The sequence below is a fragment of the Euprymna scolopes genome, chromosome 12 (genome assembly GCF_053919585.1).
Source record: "Euprymna scolopes isolate OS-2025 chromosome 12, ASM5391958v1, whole genome shotgun sequence".
In the NCBI taxonomy this organism is placed as follows: domain Eukaryota; kingdom Metazoa; phylum Mollusca; class Cephalopoda; order Sepiida; family Sepiolidae; genus Euprymna; species Euprymna scolopes.
Genome location: NC_136493.1, coordinates 143,926,327 through 143,949,168, shown reverse-complemented (window position 1 = coordinate 143,949,168; position 22,842 = coordinate 143,926,327). Strand labels below are relative to the sequence as shown.

The 22,842-nt window shown below is 32.6% G+C and overlaps 1 protein-coding gene across 34 annotated transcripts in view; it reads right to left on the bottom strand.

Annotated features, from left to right (window-relative positions):
* Positions 1-22,842, bottom strand: part of LOC145291518 (RNA-binding motif, single-stranded-interacting protein 3-like) — a 553,599-nt gene that overhangs the window by 65,891 nt on the left and 464,866 nt on the right. For all 34 annotated transcript variants that reach the window (XR_013869432.1, XR_013869442.1, XR_013869447.1 and 31 more), the window contains 2 exons: positions 13,615-13,775; positions 525-583 (listed from right to left, as the gene is read on the bottom strand). Coding sequence is in view for 13 of the 34 variants with exons in the window: in XM_080137497.1 (XP_079993623.1) it covers positions 525-583; positions 13,615-13,775 (220 nt within the window). In the remaining 21 variants the exon portion in view is untranslated. The remainder of the gene's footprint in view (positions 1-524; positions 584-13,614; positions 13,776-22,842) is intronic.

The following is a 22,842-nucleotide window of genomic DNA, read 5'->3' as shown; positions in this document are numbered from 1 at the left end:
GGTACAAAAATAAAAATTGTTTCAGTCGTGAAGGACTTCTCCTCCACTGAAAGAGAACAAGAAATCGAAGTGCAGCATCTGAAGAACAGATACCACACTTTGATCTTGGCCAAAAATGAGCAAGAGACATTGTGGTGCATGAATTTCATGAATATTTCAACATCAATTGATGCTGCAAGTGCTTTATTATACTGCTAATAACATGGTACAACAAAAATAATAAAAACTGACAAGTCAAAAACAGTTTGATTTGTCAACTTTAATCCTACTTGAATCCGACTCTGAAAATTGGACTAAATAAAGTTATGTTAGAACCGTGACATACTGATCAAAGGAAAAATAACTCGTCTGGAAATCCTCAAATTGTTTTAAACTGATATTAAGTGATAAAAATATACTGATTATTTTATTTAGTGTGTGCGCAAAAATAATCTCTTTAAAAATCAGTGACCACTACAAAATGCAAATCAAAATTTTTAAAGATTTATTTAGTCAAACATTTTTTATAGAAAATTGAAACTCACCTTTGCATGTTGAGAGCTGGCTGTCAATTATTGCTTTTGTTGAAGTAATTTTCCCATATCTGTTAAAAAATAAAACATTTTAGATGAAAAATATAAAATGCAAAAATAAAAAATTGCTAAAAGAAAAAACCTGAAAAGAAACAAAAAACAGTTTATATTTTCAAACAATAAAATCCAATGTCTTTTTTTTCATTCATGCTTCAAAAAATCATATAAAACTTGCTTTTTTAATTTTCAAAAGTGTATTCAAATTACTATCTATTCTACGTAAATAAAAACAGTAGATATATGCATGTGTGTGTGTGTGTGTGTTTAACCGATAAGCCCTTCAACTACAGGTCACATAACACTGAAATTAACAGGCAATAGTAATCATACACTAAGGATAGTTTATAACAAGTAAAATCTTTGTTTGGAGGGATGGATAACGTGTACAGAAATATGTTGACAAGTTGAAATGCAAAATGTTCATTTCAACTTGCCAATATATTTCTATTACTTTTACACATGCATTTAATCATAGTTTGAAGTGGTTTAATCTTACATCTTTCTTATGTATCTGTCTGGTTAGCTCCAACAGTAGGGAATACAGCTAGAACACTAAATAAGGAAACATAGCTAGAACACTAAAGGTTTTGATTTCGATTCTAGCTGAAGGCAACCAAGTCAATTTTAGTTCAAAACTTAAAATCAGTAGAGAATTGGCTCTGTAATAATACAAAATCTGCATAAATTAATATATTTAAGCGTATATTTTATGACTGGCAAAGTTGGGAACCTCCCTACTAGTTATTAAAAAATATATAAAGAGGTTGTAGTAGGATAAAAAAATTGTACACATTAAAATTGCTAATCATAAACTTTACAAAGATTCTTTTCTAAATAAAAATAAGTAAATATAAATTCAACTTCAAAGAAATATATTAAATATGTTTTTAATCAACATTATGGGAAATTATCTTTATTAAAAAAACAAAAAGCAAAACATTTCTTTGATAATTTCATTAAGATTTACTTTTAAGCAAAAATAAATATAGCTTTATAATAATATTTGATCTGCTTTTTTTCAACAAAGTTTGAGTTATCTCCCTTGTATACATTCTCGAAAAGAGAACCCTTTCTTTTATTGTTCTCTCGTTATCTGATACTAAAAGAGTTGCATTAGTTATTGGGAGATAAGTTATGGATACTTTTTGGATTTCTGTTGAAATTACTGATTCAATTAAAGTGATTGTTATATAATTAATAAAACGTACACAATGAAAAATAAAAAACAAAGAAACTCCTGTTCATATCTTTAAGTAGCAATACCACACCCATTTTTTCTTTAGATTGAATAAACTCAAGCATTATTGAAAAGAGCATAAAAAAGAAATATTATCTTTAGTTTTTTTTTTTTTCAATCGACCCATTAGAACAGGAGTTATGAGTATTCAAAGTATCAAAAAATGCATGGTCCACTGGACATTTTGTCTTAAGTCAGTTCTATTCAAAAATGCATATAAGCTTGTGACTGAAAATGGTAGGAAATTTGCACAATTTACAGACTAACATATCTTACTTAATTGGATGTGTGTGTTTTAACTCATTTAAAAGTTTGTTTTTTTACAGGAGTAAAAATCTAAACATAGATTCCATGAACAAAGTTTCTTTATTAGAACTCCACACAGGTTCCGTTTGCCTGCTTTCCAGCTGACTACAATATGGTCATCTTCATGTCCAACGTAAATAAGTTCTTAATGAGCCGTTCCCTTTAATAATCCAATTTACCAAATTTACACTTCTAACAATTACTATGATATTGTCCCATTGACTAGTGTACACTTTAACCCTTATCCTTGAGTGGCCTCTGGGCCTTAATAATTGGTGACTCCTAGGTGCCGCGGTTTCAAAATCACCGCCTCCATTTTTCTTTCTTTGCCCCTGCTGCTCTCTTTGCCTTCCCTTAAACAAACGAATGCGTTAGGCTAACGCCAGCTAATTAAATAAAAGAATAACTTACTTTGCCTATGATAACATTTATTGGGTTCGTTTTACAATTCACAGAGGTATGAAAAGTGGCCAAAAAATAAATGTTACCAAAAGCAAGTTACTCTTCTACCTACCTCGATAGATTTTTGGTGTTGTAAATGTTTATTCTGTTCAAAAAACAAGTTATGTCAAGCGTTACATGAGAACAAGAAAAAATTATACACTGGACAAAGCGGGGGAGGGCAGAGCGGTAGCTCTAGATATATCTAAGGCTTTTGACAGAGTATGGCACAAGGGCCTCCTCAGGAAAATTAAATCATATGGTATCACTGGTAGAATACTTAGCATAATTGAATCCTTCTTAGACAAGAGAAAAATCCAGGTTGTCCTCGACGGTCGAACATCTAAACAGTGTGATATAAATGTGGGAGTGCCTCAAGGGTCTATCCTTGGACCTCTATTGTTCCTGATATTTTTTAATGATCTCCCCGACAAAACTGCCTCTGAGATGGGTATATATGCTGATGACACTACACTCTATAACAGGCATGACAGGAAAACAAATGAACACATATCTAAAGAAATGGCAAAAACACTAGAGGATGACCTCCAATCTGTAGTGGAATGGGGGCATAAATGGATGGTCACATTCAATGCTGCCAAGACTAAACTGGTTTTCGTCAATAATTACAAGAAACCTTCTCTGCCACCAATAGCAATGGCCAGTGACTCCCTGTCTGAGAGTACATCTTTCAAACTGCTTGGCCTAACATTCACAGGAAACATGAGTTGGAACAATTATATTGAAAGCATTGCCAGGGCCGCTGTGAGAAAGGTAGGCTCTCTCTACCGTGCTAGAAAACTACTGACACCTGAAAGTATCCTGTACCTCTATAAGGCCACCATTCGCCCATGTATGGAGTATTGTTGTCACATTTGGGCTGGTGCATCTGCTACTAGTCTCTCGCTCCTAGACAAGGTTAAAAAAAGAGTCGCCAATCTGATAGGCCCTGAACTGCCATCTAAGCTTCAGTCTCTGTCCCATCGACGAAACGTTGCATCCCTCTGCTGGTTCTACAAGTATTTTAATGGTGAATGCTCTGACGAACTGCAGTCACTTGTGCTCCCACGACGTAGACACTCGACAAACCCGACAGGCAGCTAAATCCCACCCCCCCACACAGTAGAGATCCCTAGATGTAAAAGATCTTTCTACTCCAGTAGTTTTTTCCCCAGAACCGCTAGGCTAGGTCCCTGCTTCCCCAACTGTACTGACATGCAGAAGTTCAAGTGCAACGTGAACCGACATCTTGCTGCCCAAATCCCTACATAGTGCCCCAGTAGTTGCTGCCCCTGATAGTAGCCCCCTACACCAAAGTGGCAATGTGCCTTGTTTGGGGTGAAAATGTAAAAAAAAAAAAAAAATAAAATAAAAAAATGTATGAACATATCTGGATTCAGTGAACACATTCACCTTCGCTTCTTTTTCGTCCTCGACTCCTATGCACGTCGGAATTCAAATATATCAAACAAAACGCTAATAATTCAGGCAATTCACTTTTTACTTTTAGATAAAATTAATTTAAATGGAATCAACGAACTCCCAAGCTACTTTTGATTGCATAAATTTTGTCCTAGAATTAATTAGTCGCTTGTTTGTCTTATTGAGAGCGACGCCTCTAACCACGCTGGCCAAATAAATACAGCCAGCCTCGGCCCAACCAGGGCTTTTGGCCGGGCGCCACACCATGAGTAGGAGGAGGCTCCCAAAGCGATGACTGACGCTACCAGTCACGTCGACCGAACCCACCAGCCGAAGGATTCCCAGCAGCAGTAGTCTCACAGCAGTTCAAACAACCCTTATCAGAGCTAACAAACCAGCCCTGATAAGGGCTAATGTTTTTTTACTAATGCAATTCACTACTGCTTGCCTCCTAAGACCCACTAGCAGCTAACTTCACTCCCAGTCTCCAGCACTTCTAGGTCACTCCAGCAGCTTCCTGCTCATTCCTGCAGCCTTTCTAGCTCTTTGTGCCTCCAGCCTACTCCTGCAGCCTTCCAGCTCCTCCTGCAGCTTTCCAGCAACCTCGCCTGCACCTTGCTCCTCCGGCCTGCAACCTTGCTCCCTACCGACCATATGTTCCTATACTCTCAGTGTCGTCCGTACCTTAACACTTGATGTTTATTTTGGGGTTATTTTAATAAAATTGAATGTAAACAAAATTTAACCTTTTCGCTTTATAAATGTACATTTTTTTTTCTCTTGTGTTCATAATCATTGTTTGTAGGTAAAGTTAGATAACTTCAGTGAGGAGTGATTTATTTTTTTTAAAAGAAAAAAGAAAATGTTTTTCATATTTAGTGTGTGTGATATTGTGCATGTATGTATAGAGATAGTCCCCCTTGGAAAAAAAAAAAATCAGTTGTTGACATGGCAGGCTTGATAGCGTTTTAAGTTGTCTTTCACAAATTAATTCAAGTTGAAAACTTTAGTAAATTAAATATTTGCCCTATTATCAAATTGTTTCTACATCATCCAAATCTGTAAAAACAATAAAAACCTATCAAAGCAAATATCTAGCTAATCTATGTTACAAATGATTAAGATTTAATGTATTTAGCTGTGGAAATGAAATTTACATGAACAGTTATAGCTGTGTTTCCATGTCATTTTTGCAGATTTAAAAGAAATGCTTTTTTTGGAGTGGATAATGGGATTTCGTTCAATGTTTAGGCTCGTTTGATCTAATGATTATTGCTTCTATCATGATTGATTTTTCATTTACCACAAAATGACATTATATCTAAGGATTTTTTACTTGTTTGAAGCCTACATTTTCCGTTATACACTGAAAATTGACTCATGGACCAATAGTCCACAAGGCAAATTCTCTAAACAAACTTTCACAGATAATAATTTGATGACTTCCAAAATAAATTTTGTACCATTGTTTATGTGTTTACATTAAAAAACTTGGATATAAATCAGGAAAAAACACTTTGGTTTGGGATACTTAATAATGAGTTATTTACAAATGCTATGAAATCTGACCAATGTTATAGTTCACACACAAACCATTAATAGATTTAATAAATTTTATTAAATGATAAAGACACCAAAAAGATAAAAATACACTAAATAGTTTTTAATGAAGCTTAGAAATGAAAATTTCTTTAAATATTTCCAGTTATACTTGAATAGAATATCTTAATTATTTAATAAAAACAAAATAATTGAATATATACTTATATATGGATAAAAAATCAATACGAAAAATATATAAATGTTTATATCTTTTCTGTATTTATTTCCTATTTGTTGACAGGTAAGAATACAAAAAGTCGTTCAAGAGCACAATTTTTACCAATCCTTCGGTCTTCTTCAGTGTGAATAATACTATATATATATCATCATCGGCGGTCACTCGTGTCCGAGTAAGACTGTCCTCCGTTGTGGCTTCTGTGGGTCCTCAGGTGAGCATAGAGCCCAATCCTAGACCCAATTTGCCTTGTGCAATATGGGCAGATAAAGGTAGTGGTGGTGGGGTGGGGTTGGGTGTATCTGGTTGATAATCTGTCCTTTCTGTGCTTGCGTTTATCCTCAGCAGCTTGATTTAGGTCACTACTATAAAGCGCAGCACCTTTGTGGACAGCGCTCCTCCATGCCAACCTGCTCCCAGCCACGTCCTCCCATGTCTCAAGGTCCATGTGAAACCGCTTTAGATTTGCTTTGATGTTGTCCTTATACTTCATCTTTTGGCCACCCTGGGCACGCTTTCCCTCAACAAGCTGAGAGTAGAAAATCTGTTTTGGGAGGCGCAGATCCGGCATTCAGACAACATGACCAGTCCATCTGAGCTGGTGTTGAGCAATAGTAGCGGTGATAGTGGGAATGTCAGCCTCACTCAGGACGCTGATGTTGGTGCGTCGGTCCTTCCAACTAATTCTGAGGATTTTTCGGAGGCATCTTTGGTGGTACGTCTCCAGGGTTTTTACGTGCCTCCTGTATGTGGTCCAGGTCTCCGATCCATAGAGAAGAGTGGGCAGCAAGACAGCTTTATATACCATGATTTTGGTCTTTGCCAGAAGGTCACGGTTCTCAAATACTCTCTTCCTTAGCCTTGAGAAAGCCCCACTGGCACAGCTGAGACGGTGTTGTATTTCATCATCTATGTTGGCTTTTGATGATAGGATGCTGCCTAGGTATGGGAAGTGGTCCACATTTTCCAGTCTAGTGTTGTCAATGGAGATGTTTGGGGGTGATTGATGGAGGATTTGGGCTTTTTTTTATATTAATTGTTAGTCCTAGCTGTTTGTACGCCCTCGTGAAAGCAACCAGTGTACACTGTAGGTCCTCTTCTGAGAGGGCTACAAGGGCGTTATCTTCTGCATACTGTAGCTCCATAATGGATATGGTGTTCGTTCGACCTTTGGTCCTAAATCTGTTGATGTTAAAAAGTCGCCCGTCAGTTCTGTACATAACCCGAACTCCATGGGGAAGATGTTTGTCCGTGAGATGGATGGATATGAAAGTTGGCCCTTAAGCTTGCATGTGCAGTTCATGAGGTTATAATCATTAGATCACTTTGGATGGACGTCTCAACATCTATAATATAAATCTCACCTGTTTGTTTAAATGTATGTATGTTTGTATGCCTGCCTAAAGCTTTTGACAGAGGTGATGGATTTTCATGAGATTGGTATCGTTTTGAAACCCCACCTTTCGGATGACAAAAATCGAAAAATTGACTAAAAACATTAATTCCTTCACCCTCAATTGGGCACTATTCTACAGGGATGGGTTGCTTTTTTTGCAGATATTTTCGAAAGTTATTCCCTCTTTCTGATTGACTAGCCTTAATTTAAACTTACATCACTTCTGGTTTGGCGATGGATGCAACAACAAAGACATCACGTCTTTTTGTCACATTCTTTTCCTCTTTCGTGGTATGGGTTCGAGCCTGCCTTCCAACACCTTTTAAAAAAAAATTTTTTTTTTGCTCAACACACACTTTTAAACACCCGGGCATCCAGGCTAGTTTAATAATACATGTTTAAATGTCAACTGTATTTCTCACAGTTAACGTAGTGTGAACCTGTGAAGTGATCCCTTCCCAAGGGATCCCTTTGTCACGGACCAAATGTGATCTGTGCTTCGTCTTCCGCAAGGTATCTCAGTGTGGCAGGACCTGTCAATTGATTTGGTTGGTCTTAATTTAATGAATGGGTTGATATGCCGCTGCTTCGTCGATCTGTTGTGCTGGAAGGGAATCAATCTCATGCACACAAAAGAAAGACCAACTCAATTCTCTATTCTACGGATTAAATTCATGATAAGATATACAATATACATACAATATATATATCATATATATAATATATATATATCATATATATAATATATATATATATATCATATATATAATATATATATCATATATATATAATATATATATAATATATAAATATATCATATATATAATATATATATCATATATATATAATATATATATAATATATAAATATAATATATATATATATATATATATAGAACTGTTCGTAGTTAAATGTTGATCTTTACAGACTTTTCTGAGTCCCAAATAGATTAATTTCTTTGTCAGTGGTGGGAAGAGAGAGAGGGTGTGTTGTGACTCTTCGACTGTGCTTGATGTTTAAAAGTGTGTTGAGCAAAAAAAATTTTTTTTAAAAGGTGGTAGTAGGCAGGCAGGCTCAAACCCGTACCACGAAAGAGGAAAGGAATGTGATAAAAAGATGTGACTATGAGATATAACTGTTAGCACATCTGCTATAGATCTAGCAGAACGGAAACCATATTGCATGTCACTGAGGAGGTTATTTTTGCTGCATGGTTTACTACTTCTCTATTTAACAGATTCTAGCAACTTACTTATGACGCACAGGAAGCCAATTGGACGTGACGGACTGAGCATACAACTCTCTCGCATTCTTTATTACTGTTACAATGGTTGTTGGCAGTTCTGAAGGTGGCTTTAGTGTCAGTACATCTACTACATGGGAACCAACGGAAATAGTGATTTCTGTGCGCAATAGCAACAGCACAGTCTGGAGAGAACCACACCTGGCTGTAAGGTTTTTGCTGGAATTTTTTTTTGAGGGTATGAAACGGTCTATACCTACAATTAACCATTCCGTCAGGTCTGATTCTATGGAGGACACATTCTTTTTAAACATGGAACGAAGAGGTAGATCAAATATAAAATGTACGAAAGTTATCCCAGTCAGCCATAGACTATCGATATACTGTATGGAGAAGTATGTCAGGTCTTAATATATTTTGTTTTTATGTTGACAGAGACAACCGAGTGGTTGGAAGATCCCAGTGTGGACAGAACGGAAGGTGAATATAGCTCAGGGTAAGTTGTTAGAAAAAGGTCGGGGGGGGGGGGGTCATGAACAATCTGAGTTAGGTAAGCAATGGAGAAATCGTGCCAGAACCTCCCCTCATCATCTGTCTTGTTTGAGTGGGCTAACCAATCTACATTGTGAACATTTAAGTCTCCACAGACATGAATGTTAGCTGAAGAATATGCTCTTAAAGATAGTAACTCCACTGTTATGATATATATCATCCTATCAACTTTGTCGTTATTTTCCTTACTCTGGGGCTTGACATTTTCTGGCAGCTTATAATGCCAGTCTCCAAGCTTGGTCAGCTCAAGGATCAATTCCAATTTTGTCAAAAATAGCTTGCATCCAAGTTTTGAGCATTTGCCCCACCCTCCCATATTTAGCCCCAAAAGTTCCCAGGGGATGTCAAATCCTGGTGAAAACGAACAAACGGTACAGTTTTAGGCTTTAGCATATGTAAATTTGAGTTCTGCACCGTGCAAAAAAAAAAAGAAATGATTATATCCATCATTTGGAAAATCTGTTCTGTTACTTTTTTTTACTCATATCATGTTTAACGTTTGTGCAAAATTTCAAAAAATTCCAAGGCATAGTTATTGAGAAAAGTGAGGACAGACAAACAGACAAGGGTGAATTTACAGGTCCACCCTCCTTTTGTTGGAGGACCAACCCCCCCCCGAAATTTGAAAATAAATAGTTACTTTAAAATGTTAGTACTAATCTGTAACTTCAGTGTACATGTAATTAAATTAGATGTCTTTTTTTAAAAGTTTTTTTATATATAATTTCAACTTAAGATATCTTTATTTTTAAGCTTATTTTGACAAGTTTTTGATGTAGATAAAATTAACTCTTTCTCCCTTTATAAATGTACAATATTTTTTCTTGTGGCATTAATATTTTTCCAGGCTGCTTCAAGTTGTCACTATTTTTAGTGATATGCGATTAGAAAAAATTCTAGTGCTTTTCTATGAGCGGCTTAAAATACATATAAAACATTCGTAAATTTTGAGTCATATTAATACATTTTTAATGAATTTGATTATTTTTTAAGCATAATTTACTTAGTCTTGTTTTGATATATTGAAAAACTTTTTACTATTAATCACAGTTCAAAAGTATTTTTTACTGAATTCATATAGCTTTTGAAAACTTTAAAGTTCAAGTAAAATTTTAGTTTGTTTAAAATTATCTGAATATCTGTAAAAATCTATATGAATAAAAAAAACAACTTAGAAAATTAAAATTATATACTTTTAGTTTACATGTGTGAAAAGTTATGCTTAACTGACTATGAAAAGTTGAAACAGCCAATTTGACAGCAGGAATGAGGTGCTTTAAATAAGTTTTCAGGCATTTTTTTTACAGGCATTTAAAATTGTTGTAGACTCTTGAAAATTCAGTATGTTATTGCTATACATCTTATGAAATGACTGGCCAATTTTTATGATTTCAGGTTAAAATGAACAGCTACAGCAGGAATTGGAATACACCCTACTAAAGCTTGGTTGTCACAGTTGGTGAATTTACAAAAATGCAATCTGGATGTGAGGACACTTCAGAAGAATGATATGCAATAAAATTCTGTTTTAAACTTGGAAAAAATGCTACAATGCCCAGGGAAGATCAGATTATTTGACTAAAATGGGCATCAAAACAGTTCCTCGCCCTTCCTATAGTACAGATTTTGCTTCCTGTGACTTTTGGTTATTCGCTAAGCTCAAGGAAAACCTTAGAGGATGTCATTATGAGACAATTGAGAAGATGAAAAAGGCTGTGACGAGGGTCATTGACACGCTCACACAAGAGGACTTCCATGGGATCTTCCAAAAGTTGTTGGAATGGTACAACAAGTGCATTGCAGCCGGAGGAGATTACTTTAAAGGAGACTAGAGTTTCATATGTGGACTATCAATAAAAGTGCCCACATGAAGAAAGTTTGGAAACTTATTGAAGGCACATCATATTTTCATTTGAAGTTTTCAGATTAATTTACTTGAATACCATAGTTGGGTTCCAGATTATAATAAATGTTTAAAAACCATATAAAGAAAAATAAAACCAGTAAACAAAGTAAATATTTATAACAAAAAAAAAAACAATTGAAAGCTTTCAAATTGACAGCTTAAAGGCTTCAAAATCAGTCAACATTGTTTAAAAATAAGTTAGACCAAGAAATATGAAATTTTTTTCTATCATTTACTATTAATTGGAAAGTAAAAAGTGGACCTTGGGTTTACTTTCAGCAACCTCATATCTCTTGCTTCCCTTGTTTTTCCTTAAGTCCTCACGTTCCATTAACAATTTTTATGACAAAGGGAGAAGCATTGATACTTTCTGGGTTGGAATCTATCCATTTAACATTGGCTAATTTTTTTAGTTTTTAGCTTGAAGTGATATTTTTTTTTAGATCCTTAATGCCTTGTCTGAAGCAATTTCCATAAAAATGTTCATTCACTTTAGTAATTTTCCACTTGGACATTTTGAAGGAGAACAAAATTCTTAATATTTGTTTAAGTAAAATCCCAGACTTGAACATCAATACTACTGTGCAATATAATTGAACTTTACAAAGAATAAAGACCCTCCTCCCCCAAACAAAATTCATACAAATACAGTAAATGACATAAATTGATTAATAGCAGTGGTTCTAATTATAACTAATCATAACTAGGAGAGTATCATACAATAACTGATGACAATTTTGGAGTATGAATTATTTAATTGTTAATTTGTAAAAATGGAAATTATTTTCATTCAAATAATTTCAAGTCAAAAATTTAATTATGTTTTATATAATAATTACTATCAAATAGATATTTATGTAAAATTATCAAAGAAAAAGAAAAGCCAAATTTGGCCTTTAAAAAGCCAATCTGGCAACCTAACGTGATCAAAGGATTATGACAGAAAATTTACGTATTTCTAAAACCAGGGAGTCAAACAATAGGTTTGACAGACCTTTCGATTTTCCAATACATCCTACCCAGACTCCTTATTTTAAAAACTTCAATATGCAAACTATTCATTAGATTCACTAGAAATTTTTTAAAATCCAATCACAATTCTCAGCATTCTTACAACTCCAACCCAAATCTCTAATTCTGTCACCCAGTTTACAACTACACAATTCTTTCAGCATCCAAACTCATCTAATTATTTTGATAAACTTGGATATTTTACTAATTCAAAACCTCCTGATCAGGAGAGTAATCTTTCATATCAGGAAATTACAGGAAGTGGTACAAAAGAATTCATCATCGAAAATATGTTTGCACATAAAGGAAAGGGAAACTTGAACTGCTGTATAAATTGGACTCAAAACCTATTCAACATTTGATCTTATACCATCAGTCAGTCATTGTTTGAGATTAGTGTATGCTGCATTTCATGACAGAATATTGTCACTGATAAAAATCAATATATAAGACACTCAGAATGAATTATGATCATTATGGAATATTTCTTGTTCAAAACCAATCTGCTCTGAATTGGCTCTCAGAGCAATCTAAAATGGACAGTGTGTGTGTGTGTGGGGGGGGGGGTTCTACTGTTAATTGAACTTGAAATATTGATATTTTCCGGTTCTATATGGGATTTGAGAAAATCTCTAAAGTGCTTTTTTTTTTTTTTTTTTGCTCTTGATCACACCGACTATGTTGTTTGGTTCAAAGTTTGTGTATTTGATTTAATCTCTTTGATCAGATCTGATATAAATGTTAGCAATTGGAGAAGAGTAAGATCAAACGTTTTTAGAAAAAAAAAAATTGTTTCTTCTGATAAAAAATGAGGGTCCATTTTAGAATGCTGTAGAGTCAAACATTTTTTTTTAATACCATGAGTCAACGGAAATCTTTGCAAGTAATATCAAGTATGATCCAACTGTTTAAGTCATTTAACAGTGATATAACTTGTTTTTCATGGAATTAAGGTCTGTTACTTTGGTTGTACTATTGAAGCATGGGGAGGAGTTGGTGTTAGCAAGATAGCAAGAGTTAGAGGTGAATGAACCAAGTTTAGGGAACTTTTGACATTACTAACCAGAAAAGCGTTACGGCTGTTGAGCAAAGAAAGAGTCTCTCAGGCCTGTGTGCACAGCATGATATATGGAAATGAAACCAAGCCAGTGAAGGCTAAGGACGTGTGTTACATGAAAAATGCGAAGAGCAATATGATGGATGTGTAATTCAAATTTTAAAAATAGATTCAGATCCAAGGACTTCAAAATATTAAATTTGGTGAGTATAAGGAGATATATGCAAAACAGGAGACGTCATTGGTTTGGTCACATTGAAAGAATGGATGAGAGTACTTGAGTTAGTAGATGTATATCAGTTGAAGTAGCAAAGTCAATTGACAGGGAAAGACCAAGGAAAACATGGAAGTGATAAGGATGGACTCAACATTTTGGATTTGACATAACCAAACATTTTGCCTATTCAATTCCTCAGTTTGACAACTATCCTGCTGCTTACTCCTCATCTATTTCTATTATATGCTTACTCCCTGTTGCGATAACCATTGTTTATTGATGGTTTTGTTTCTGAAAAGTGGTGGTTCACTTGTTCAATGTTTAAGTCAGTTTGGGTGATCCTTGACATTTCCATTTAAGTTATGATACAAGTAATATCAAATCCAGTTTTTATTTACTAAGTTAAAGATTTTGTCTGTAAAACAATAGGATTTAATTTTAGGGAAAAGCCAGAAAAATAATTAAAAAGTCTCTTACATTTCACACAAATTAAGGAGGTCTTTGTCGGTTGTATTTTTGCCAAGTCCACGGATATAAAGATTGGTTTTGCTTAACTGTTCTCCAGACTGACTGTGATTACTTGACTGGCTACTGCTTGTGTTCGGGCTGTTGGCTGGCATCAATCTTGCTGGATAATTCTACAAAAACAAATTCATCAAAATTTAAGCATTTTAATATGAGGATCAGTAAAAAGTGGAAAGAAAAGGTTGAATCTTTTGTAGAGGGGAGGCAGACAAGAAAAAGAAAAAAAAGAAATTAAGGAATTTTGTTAGAAAAATAACTTTTCTCTAATATCTTTTTTTTTTTTTTTTACACTTACTAACAAGTCATTACTTATCGTAAAATAGTTAATGAAAGATTAAAAGGCTGAATTATAGATATTACGAAAGGATTAACTATAAGAAATGAACAAAATTTGATTACTTTTGAAGATTATGATAGTTGATATTGAATGAGGTAGTCTGCAGGAAATCATTCTTCTAATAATGTGTTTCATCAAAGTTTTTGGAATGAAAGCATTCATAGAAACTATGGATATTTTGCACTCATAAATGTAACTGGTACATGATTGGTCAAATGGATAGCAGCGACTTGTGGAATTGGCCATGCAGAATTCACATCCTGTCTAATCTATTGTGGTCATTTTCACACTAATACTGTTGGGAAAGGTATGAACCTGTACCCATCCCAAACCACACAGCTACAATTTGTATACTATAAATACTTATAGTTTGGTAATCACCTACAAAGGATGAACATGCTATTAAAAAAAAAAAAAAAAAAATGGACAAACAAAATCTAAACTGCAATGTTAATTTTTATGTTCTTTTTTTGTTATTGCGTCTAGCAAGTATTGAACCTTCAATCTCCAAAAAGACTGTCAATTAAAACCGATTGTTAATCAACACATTTAACAATTATGCCATGGATTCATGTGGGCAATTGTACTAGGAATTTCGGGAGATTTAAATCCAATGAAAATGCATAGTATTTTTATTACTTATGCTGTGAAACTAATAATCAAGATGAGTACTTCAAATAATTAAACGAAAAAAATGCATTTGTTTTTAATATTGCAACTAAAGATTAATTTACTGATAAAATATTTGACATTTTTATTAGTGAAAATCATTAAGTCACATAACAGCATTTCGAAATTTATATTTCTTGTAGCACAAAAAGAAAAATGTTTCAACTCGTTATTACTTTGCTAATTATTATATATAGTAGCAATTATACAGATGACCATGTTGTAGTCTGCAAAAAAGCAACTTATTTTTTTAATTATAACAATTTTTCATCAAATATAGCTCTTACTGGTGTAATGTTTAAGCTTGAAAGTTATTAAATTTCTTTTAGAACTTTAATTATAAAATTGTGTCTTTATTTTAGAGAGAAAGTAAGCATTCTTTTGAATAAAAATCAATTTAACAAACTTTTCAAATTATATAAAATCTTGTTTGAAAAAAAAAAAAAAAAAAAATTTCTTTTTTAAATCATGAATTCAAATAGTGGAGACACAAGTCGAGTTTTCTATGCAAGTTTAAATAAAAAGAACTGGTCTTTAACAGGGTTGCAGAGTTGGGAGTCATTTTTTTTTTTTTTTATATAAATCTCCAGAGATTAAACAGAGAATCTGAATATTGAAAGACCTTAAAATAGCATTCCCAGCCAATCTGCCATTATAGTGCAACAGTAACAGAATCTCACCATAATCTGTTTAACTTGTGATTTCTCACACGTCTATTCTAATCTTAAAAATATTTAAAGAACTGGAAATAGAATAATCTTTCTAAATATGTATAAAATAAGAAACATTTGTCATAAGCATCATTTAAAATAAGGAGTCAGAGTTGGAATTTTTGGAATCTGAAAAATTGGACATTATACCTTTGAATCTTTAACACTGATCTTTAACGAAAAGATTGAAAATTTGAATTTTCTTATTGTTAAAAAAATGTTGACCTGATGTATACTCACTTTACAATGTTATCAGGTTTCATTTTTTCATCATTTTTATTTTAAAATACTTGACTTGAAAATCATTCAGTTACAGCTCTTGGCTGCCATGTTTGAGGTATATATAAATACTGGTACCATTAAAAATGCATCGTTTCATTTCAAGGAAATTGTTTTTTGTGTTTTTTTGTAACAATTTGTTCTTTAGAAAATCCAGTCATGACAAAGTGAACATTTATTTTGTTGGGGACAAGAAGTTGATTTAAAAATTAAACCAGATTTGAGACTTAAAGATTTGACTTTAAAGAATTTTGCATAGTAAAGTTATACAAAAAAACATTTTGTCATAAAACTTAAAGTTTATGACAAAAAGAATGTCAATATTCATTTTCTTATTAAAAATCAAATTCAGAGAAAAAAAAAGTTAAATCCATTTCTGAACTTAATGAATTTCAATAAAAAAAAGTTAACATAAAAGCAATTAAAAAAAATTTAAATAAAACTGTCCATAAAAAGCTGTGGAAGTTTTATTATCAGGAGTTATTTCGTTTGATGTCCAATGTAAAATAATTATCAGTCATATTATACTGGTTTTAAAATACTTCATTTTACTTGTATACACCAGTTTGCATGTACACATTAACTTGCTACAAATAATATTTTATTTTTTTTTACTTAAGCATGATGCAAAGTAAAAATAACTTGAGAGTAATGCGCTTAAATGAGTAAATTATTAAATTTTAAAACTTTCATTCTCAGTTAATTCAATTTGAACTGAAAAATAAAACAAGAAACTAAATTGTTATGTCACACCACAGAACAACCAATATTTTCCCATAAAAAAAAAGAAAAAAAAAAAGACATCTAAACTTGTTCGATCTCTTCCGTCAAGCCAACTGGTGTCGGGCATAAATAGATTTCACATTGCAGCTACTACGGACACGTGTTTTGACGTTTTATAGCTAATTAGAATGGTTGGATCTTGCTAATATATATATATATATATATATATATATATATATATATATATATATGACTACTTCATTTAATCACATAAAATAATATATGAAAGTATAATTTTATGCATAAACTAAGTATTTACTTCAGTGCTCAATACATAGGTAGAGCTAGATAGTAAGTTATAAAATATATATGGCAATTAAGCTACACAGAATATTCTGCGTTTCATCCATGCTAGGATTCGTCGGGCATATGCATCCTAGCGTGGATGAAATGCAGAATATTCTGTGTAGCTAAATTGCCATATATATTTTTTCACTTACTACATATATATATATATATATATATATATACACACACACACACACACACACACACACACACACACACACACACACACACAAGTAATCCACAGTAGAAATATTTTGCTGTATCAAAGCTCTTCAGTGTGGCTAGAGAGACAAGTGCTTCCAAGCAAGATCAAAACTATTTTTTCCTCCAGTCAGAAATTCTACCAGACAGGCCATGAAAAAGAAAAACCTTAATCTTTATAGAAATAAAATCAATTACAGAAGAATGCTCAATTTGTTTTTGCAAAAAGCTTTATCGCACCTAACAGAAGGGACTATTTAATATTCTTTAATTTACAAATAGATAATATTTTTCTGATTAAAGGAGCAAGATCAAAATCTTATTGTTCAGCTGAGGCTGAACAATAAGATTTTGATCTTGCTCCTTTAATGCAAATGGAAGCTATGGCCAGAAAAGATCAAGATTGTTTGCAGCTTACAAAGCAATAGAAATTTCATGAAGAAAAAAAAAACAAACTTTAAAACATTAATGAATCATCACTTACTGGGGATAAGCATGAATAAGATTGTTTGTTTGATGGTGACTAATTTCAGATAGTTGGAAACTATGGGGAATGGTCAGAATTTGTTTTAAAAGGACAGCTTGACGAGTTGACATTGCACCTAAAAATGATTATATCGAAGCAGTCTCATGCTATTGTGTTCCACAAATGGAAAGTTCTTGGAAATAAACTATGGGAGCTCTGTTACATTGCTTAGCAAATTGTTTTTACTGGGGAGATGAGTGGTAGAGGTGTTGCAAAATCAAACCTTATGAATCCAGTTACAAGTAAAACAATCTAACATGTGTAGATTATTTACTAAAACAATTTATAAATATTCATAAACATTAGAAACCTGAAATATAAAACTTACAAAAATCATTGACTTTGAGATTAAATATTCTCAAAACAGTCGATATGCCATAACACAAAGAAACCATATTTGTTATATAAGATAGAATATAGACCAAAGTATTCTCTCTCTTTTGAATGCCACTCAAGATCTTCAAGTCCAACATAAACAAATTCCTGATGAACTGCCCCCTTAAGACATTTTATCAAATCTTCAATACTAACGATTACGATACTATCCCATTGATTACTGTACATGCAATAACCCTTATCCCTGAGTGGCTTCCGGGCCTTGATAAGTGGTGACTTCCATGTAAAAAAAAAAACTACATAAAGAAGGAGTAGTAAGAGGGGAAAATCGGGCTGTGGAATTGGTAGCCCAAAAAACCCATTGTGGCTTTAAGCAAGGAATAATAAAATGGTATCTCTTCTAAATACATAAAAACTACCCAAAATTAGACTGGTATTGTATTCTTTTTAAATATATAAAACGCACATTACTTATATCTTTATTATAAATTTATTGTAATTTTAAAAACTAAGTTTTTATTTAAATTACAACCCTGGAAAATTAATGAACATATTTTTAGAACGATTTCGACAATTTTATTTTTATTAAATCACTTTAATTACTGTTAATATAGGCAAAACTATTGCATATAGGAAAATAGGTCAATAAAATTCTAAATGAATAACAAAATTAACTTATTATGGACTGCTGAACAACAGTTATGCAAATAAAGCATACAAATAGTTTAGATCATTGCTCTGTATTATATATACAAAGGATGTTCCAAAAGTGATGTCTCCTATTTTTTTTATTCCATCCGAATGGATCAGAGGAGATTGCAAATTGCATCGTTATGATGACTGAATTTATGCATTCATAACTTGAAAGTTTCATCTCTCTGTTGCAGATTATGATGGTGTGAGACTAAGGAAGCAACTGATCATAGATGTGCAACAGAAACAGATGAGTCATTGAATTCCTGTCAAATGTGCATTGAGAATGATGGTGAGCAAAAAGGTTGCTTGTCTTAATAGTACCACTCACGTCTTCATAGCTCTTCAACTTTTTGAGTTTATATATATATATATATATATATATATATATATATATATATATATATATATATAAAAACTTTACTTTTGGAACAATGTGTGTGTGCACACAATCTAGTGTTTTAAAATACTGCATTATCAATTTAAATAGAAGTGAGCCATTTTGATGTTAATATAGGGGGTGATAAATTTTAAAAAATCTGTTGCATATATTCATTTAGACCAGCATGGCTACCTGGCATTGCTTGAGGACATGAACAATTAAATTGAATTAAAAATATGCCTGTAACATCTAGCTTTATCTCTTTCTTTTTCCTTTCAAATGCCAGAAAAGATCACATGTTGAACATTTGTTCAGCTGGCTGTTCATTCGTCAGTCACAATTTTTAAAAAAAATAAGCAATACATTGCAGAATTCGTCTAATTGCATTAGAGATCTTAAATACTTTTAGAAAAGTAAAACATTGCTTTAATAGTAAATAAATTCCAAACAAAGTGAATGGCACATGTGGAAATCGAAACCAAAAGCTGAACTATTTGGACTGTTTCTATATCTCATCAAAGTCGATGCTGGAAAAAAAAAAAAGTGCTTTTATGGCTTAAGTGCACTAATTAATAATATTTCAGGCGAGAAACTTTAATTATACCTTCCTACACAATAATGTAAACTTTTTTGACCATTATGAATTTTTAAAAACTTCTTGTAGAAAAATTCCTTTTACTTTCACGCTAAAAAAAAGTAAAACTTTTTTGTGTGCAAGTGTTCGACCAACTTTAGCACATTTAAAAAAAAAATTCCAAAGTACTTGTCCAGAACAGTGCATAAGTGTAAAGTTTTTGTACTTGGCTCAACACTTTTTGTAAAAGTAGTGAATTCATTTTTTTATTTTTATTTTTGCGATCAAGAAACACTCGTCCACTAACTGGACATACTTTAGTTCACATGTTTAAAAGCACCACCAGAAACACACTAAGTTTGCACATGTTACAGAAACTGGCGAATTGAATTAGCTTCTACAAGCTATGCCTGAATTAAAAATGTGAAAACTAAAAACCTAAAAAGACAAGTTAAAAAAAAAAAGTTAAAAAAAAAAAGGGTAAAAATTAAAAAAGGCCAACATTAGTTTCCTACATAGTAAAAGAAAATAATGTTATTCTGTCCGGAAAATTAATGTTCAGGAAATGAGTGATAATTTGAATTTATATAGGAAAATGATTCCCACTTAAAAATCCGAAATATTTAATAAAATTAAGAAAATAAAATAGTGACATGATTGGTACACAATAGAAAACAGGTCACTAAAAATGCCAAAGCTACTAGAAGCAACTTATCATCCTGCCTTGACAGAGTTCAAAATAGACTTGGTAGCCTTGTGGGGGATGTCCTTTTCTCTTCTCTGCAACCTCTTTCCCATAAAAGAGACGTTGCGAGTATGTCTCTGCTTTATCGTTATTTTCATGGCAAGTGCTCGTCTGAGCTCCAATCTATGGTTCCCCCTTGCCAAACTTTCACGAAAAACACTCGTCTAGCCAAAACCACTATCAATAATTACCCACACTCTTTATCTGTGCCTACACCTAAACGTAGATCCCATGAACAAAGTTTCTTTCTCAGAACTGCACGCCTGTGGAACTGTTCTGTTTGCCTGCTTTCCAGCTGACTACAATTCGATTGTCTTCAAGTCCAACGTAAACAAGTTCTTGATGAGCTGTTCCCCTAAGTAACCCAATTTACAAAATTTCCACTACTTCTAATTATTATGCTACAATCCCATTGACCCTTATCCTTGAGTGGCCTCCGGGCCTTGATAAGTGGTGACTCCTTTGTATAAAAAAAAAAAAAAAAAAAAAAAAAAAAAATGGTGGGTTAAGTACAAAAAATTCAATAAGAAAATGAAAACTATTTTTGGTTATCGTGAACATTATAACTTTGTAACGCCTACCGAATATTTCATCTCACATTTCAACGAGTATAAGATGAAAAATAATGTATTATTTTGACCGTTTGATTTTATGTAGATTGAATTTTTAATTTTACTTGATGCCCACTTGGTAATTAATCATGCACTACATCTGAAGAAATATCAGTCTAAAAATTTTTTTTTTATTATCTTTTCAGAAGAGATTTAACTGTTACAAACTTTTGATAACATTAGTACAATTGGACGGTTGATATGACATAGCTTAAGCATCAATCATCATATTTGTGATAAATGCTAATGGCGAATGTCCAACCGAAGTAAACGAAAATATTACATTGGTCATTATTGTTGGAGTAAAAGAAAAACAAAATAATCGGCTTGGGTTCTTTCAAAGTTTAAATTTCACGTTAAAACAAAAAAAAAAACAAGGGAAAGTATTGGTAATATAACTTATTAATTTGTAATATCTCAACATCTTTTACCTCTTCAAAGTGACCATTCACTCCATGCTTCAGCCACCAGTTTCTCCAGTTATGCGAGTCCAAAATCTCTAATCTAATAAGTTCCAACCCCTGTCCATCATCGCAATGTTGCATCCTTACGTTTGTTTTACAAGTACTTCCATAAAATGTGCCCTGGAAAAACTTGCTGCTCTGGTGCTCATTATTCCAGCACGGCTCAATAAGTGCAAGAGTACCTTTTATTTTCTTGAATAAAATAAAAACTACTCGACGAGGACACTACTGTTTTTATTTTAATAATTATTTTTTATTCAAAAATAAAAATTTCAATTGTTCAAAACATGTCTTTTTCCCAAAGTTTATTGGGATTTTTTTTTTTTTCAATTACCATATTTTTCATGAACATGCTCTAAAAATGTTTCAAAGTTATCTAATATTTTTTTTTCACTTTTCATGTTATAAGCCTTTCTATACATGGCCTCATCGACATAAGACCATTTCATTTCTCCTACTGATCCCGATATGTATTTCTTTTAACGCGAGACCAGTCGGCTTCAATATTGTTGATGCAAGCACCAGTAAGCGGATTTTTAAATAAAAAATAACCCAGGTATCGTGAAACTTTAATTAAACTTGAAAATAATATTTAAAAATAGCGTGCATTCCATTTTGACTCTCACCAATTTTCCTGTTAATAATTATATAAACTCCAGCAAAAAGAAAAATATCCATAAAAAAAAAAACAACATAAAATCATAACAAAAATCATGCGCAAATTTCAAGCCAAAATAAATAATAAAAAATCTGTCACACACGCTAACTTCTCCCTCAGTTGTACAACACGTACAACATCGGAGACGATGTGTATTTCGCTACAGGGGTAGCATTCGTATACGTCCGCCTTTTTTCTTTATATTTTTTAATATATAAAATAACTCCTGAAATTGATTGTTATTAATTTCATGGTGCATGTTTAATTCATCGTTAAAATGTTTTGTTTTGACTTTTATCTTCAATGAAAGAAATTTTACAAAAAAAAAAATCAAATCATTTTCAAAATTCCCTTAATTGTATTTCCACTTTTTTGCTGTACCAAATTTTTTCGCTACACAAAAACTTTCGATTCTATAATGGTATATTTCAAAACAACAATTCCACAGGAATCGGAATCGGAATCGTACTTGGTATCGGAATCGTTAATCAACATTTTCCTAGATTTGGAATCAGAAAAAATTTAGGAATCGTCCCAACACTAATAGCAGCGTCGATTGTCGTACATTTAGCCCAATAAAAAATATTGAAAAAATAAAAAATAAAATTTTCTCTGGTTTTATTTGGGGTCCAATAAAGTGTTTTCTATAAAAATAATTTTTATAAATTTTTGTCAAATAATTTACGCCGCTGAACATTTGCCAACAATTCTTTCGAAAATTTCAAATGCAATATGTTTTCCTTGTACGCATAAACGTGTAATCATCAGCATAAGAGTTTTTGATTCTTCTGGTCCTTTTGTCTACGAATCTTTCGTTTGCTAAAATTTTTAATTACGTGACTACGGTGTCGCGAGAATAAAATAAACCATTCATTCAAGTGGCGGTTGTTATGTATTTGATACTTATACACTCATGTTACTGGG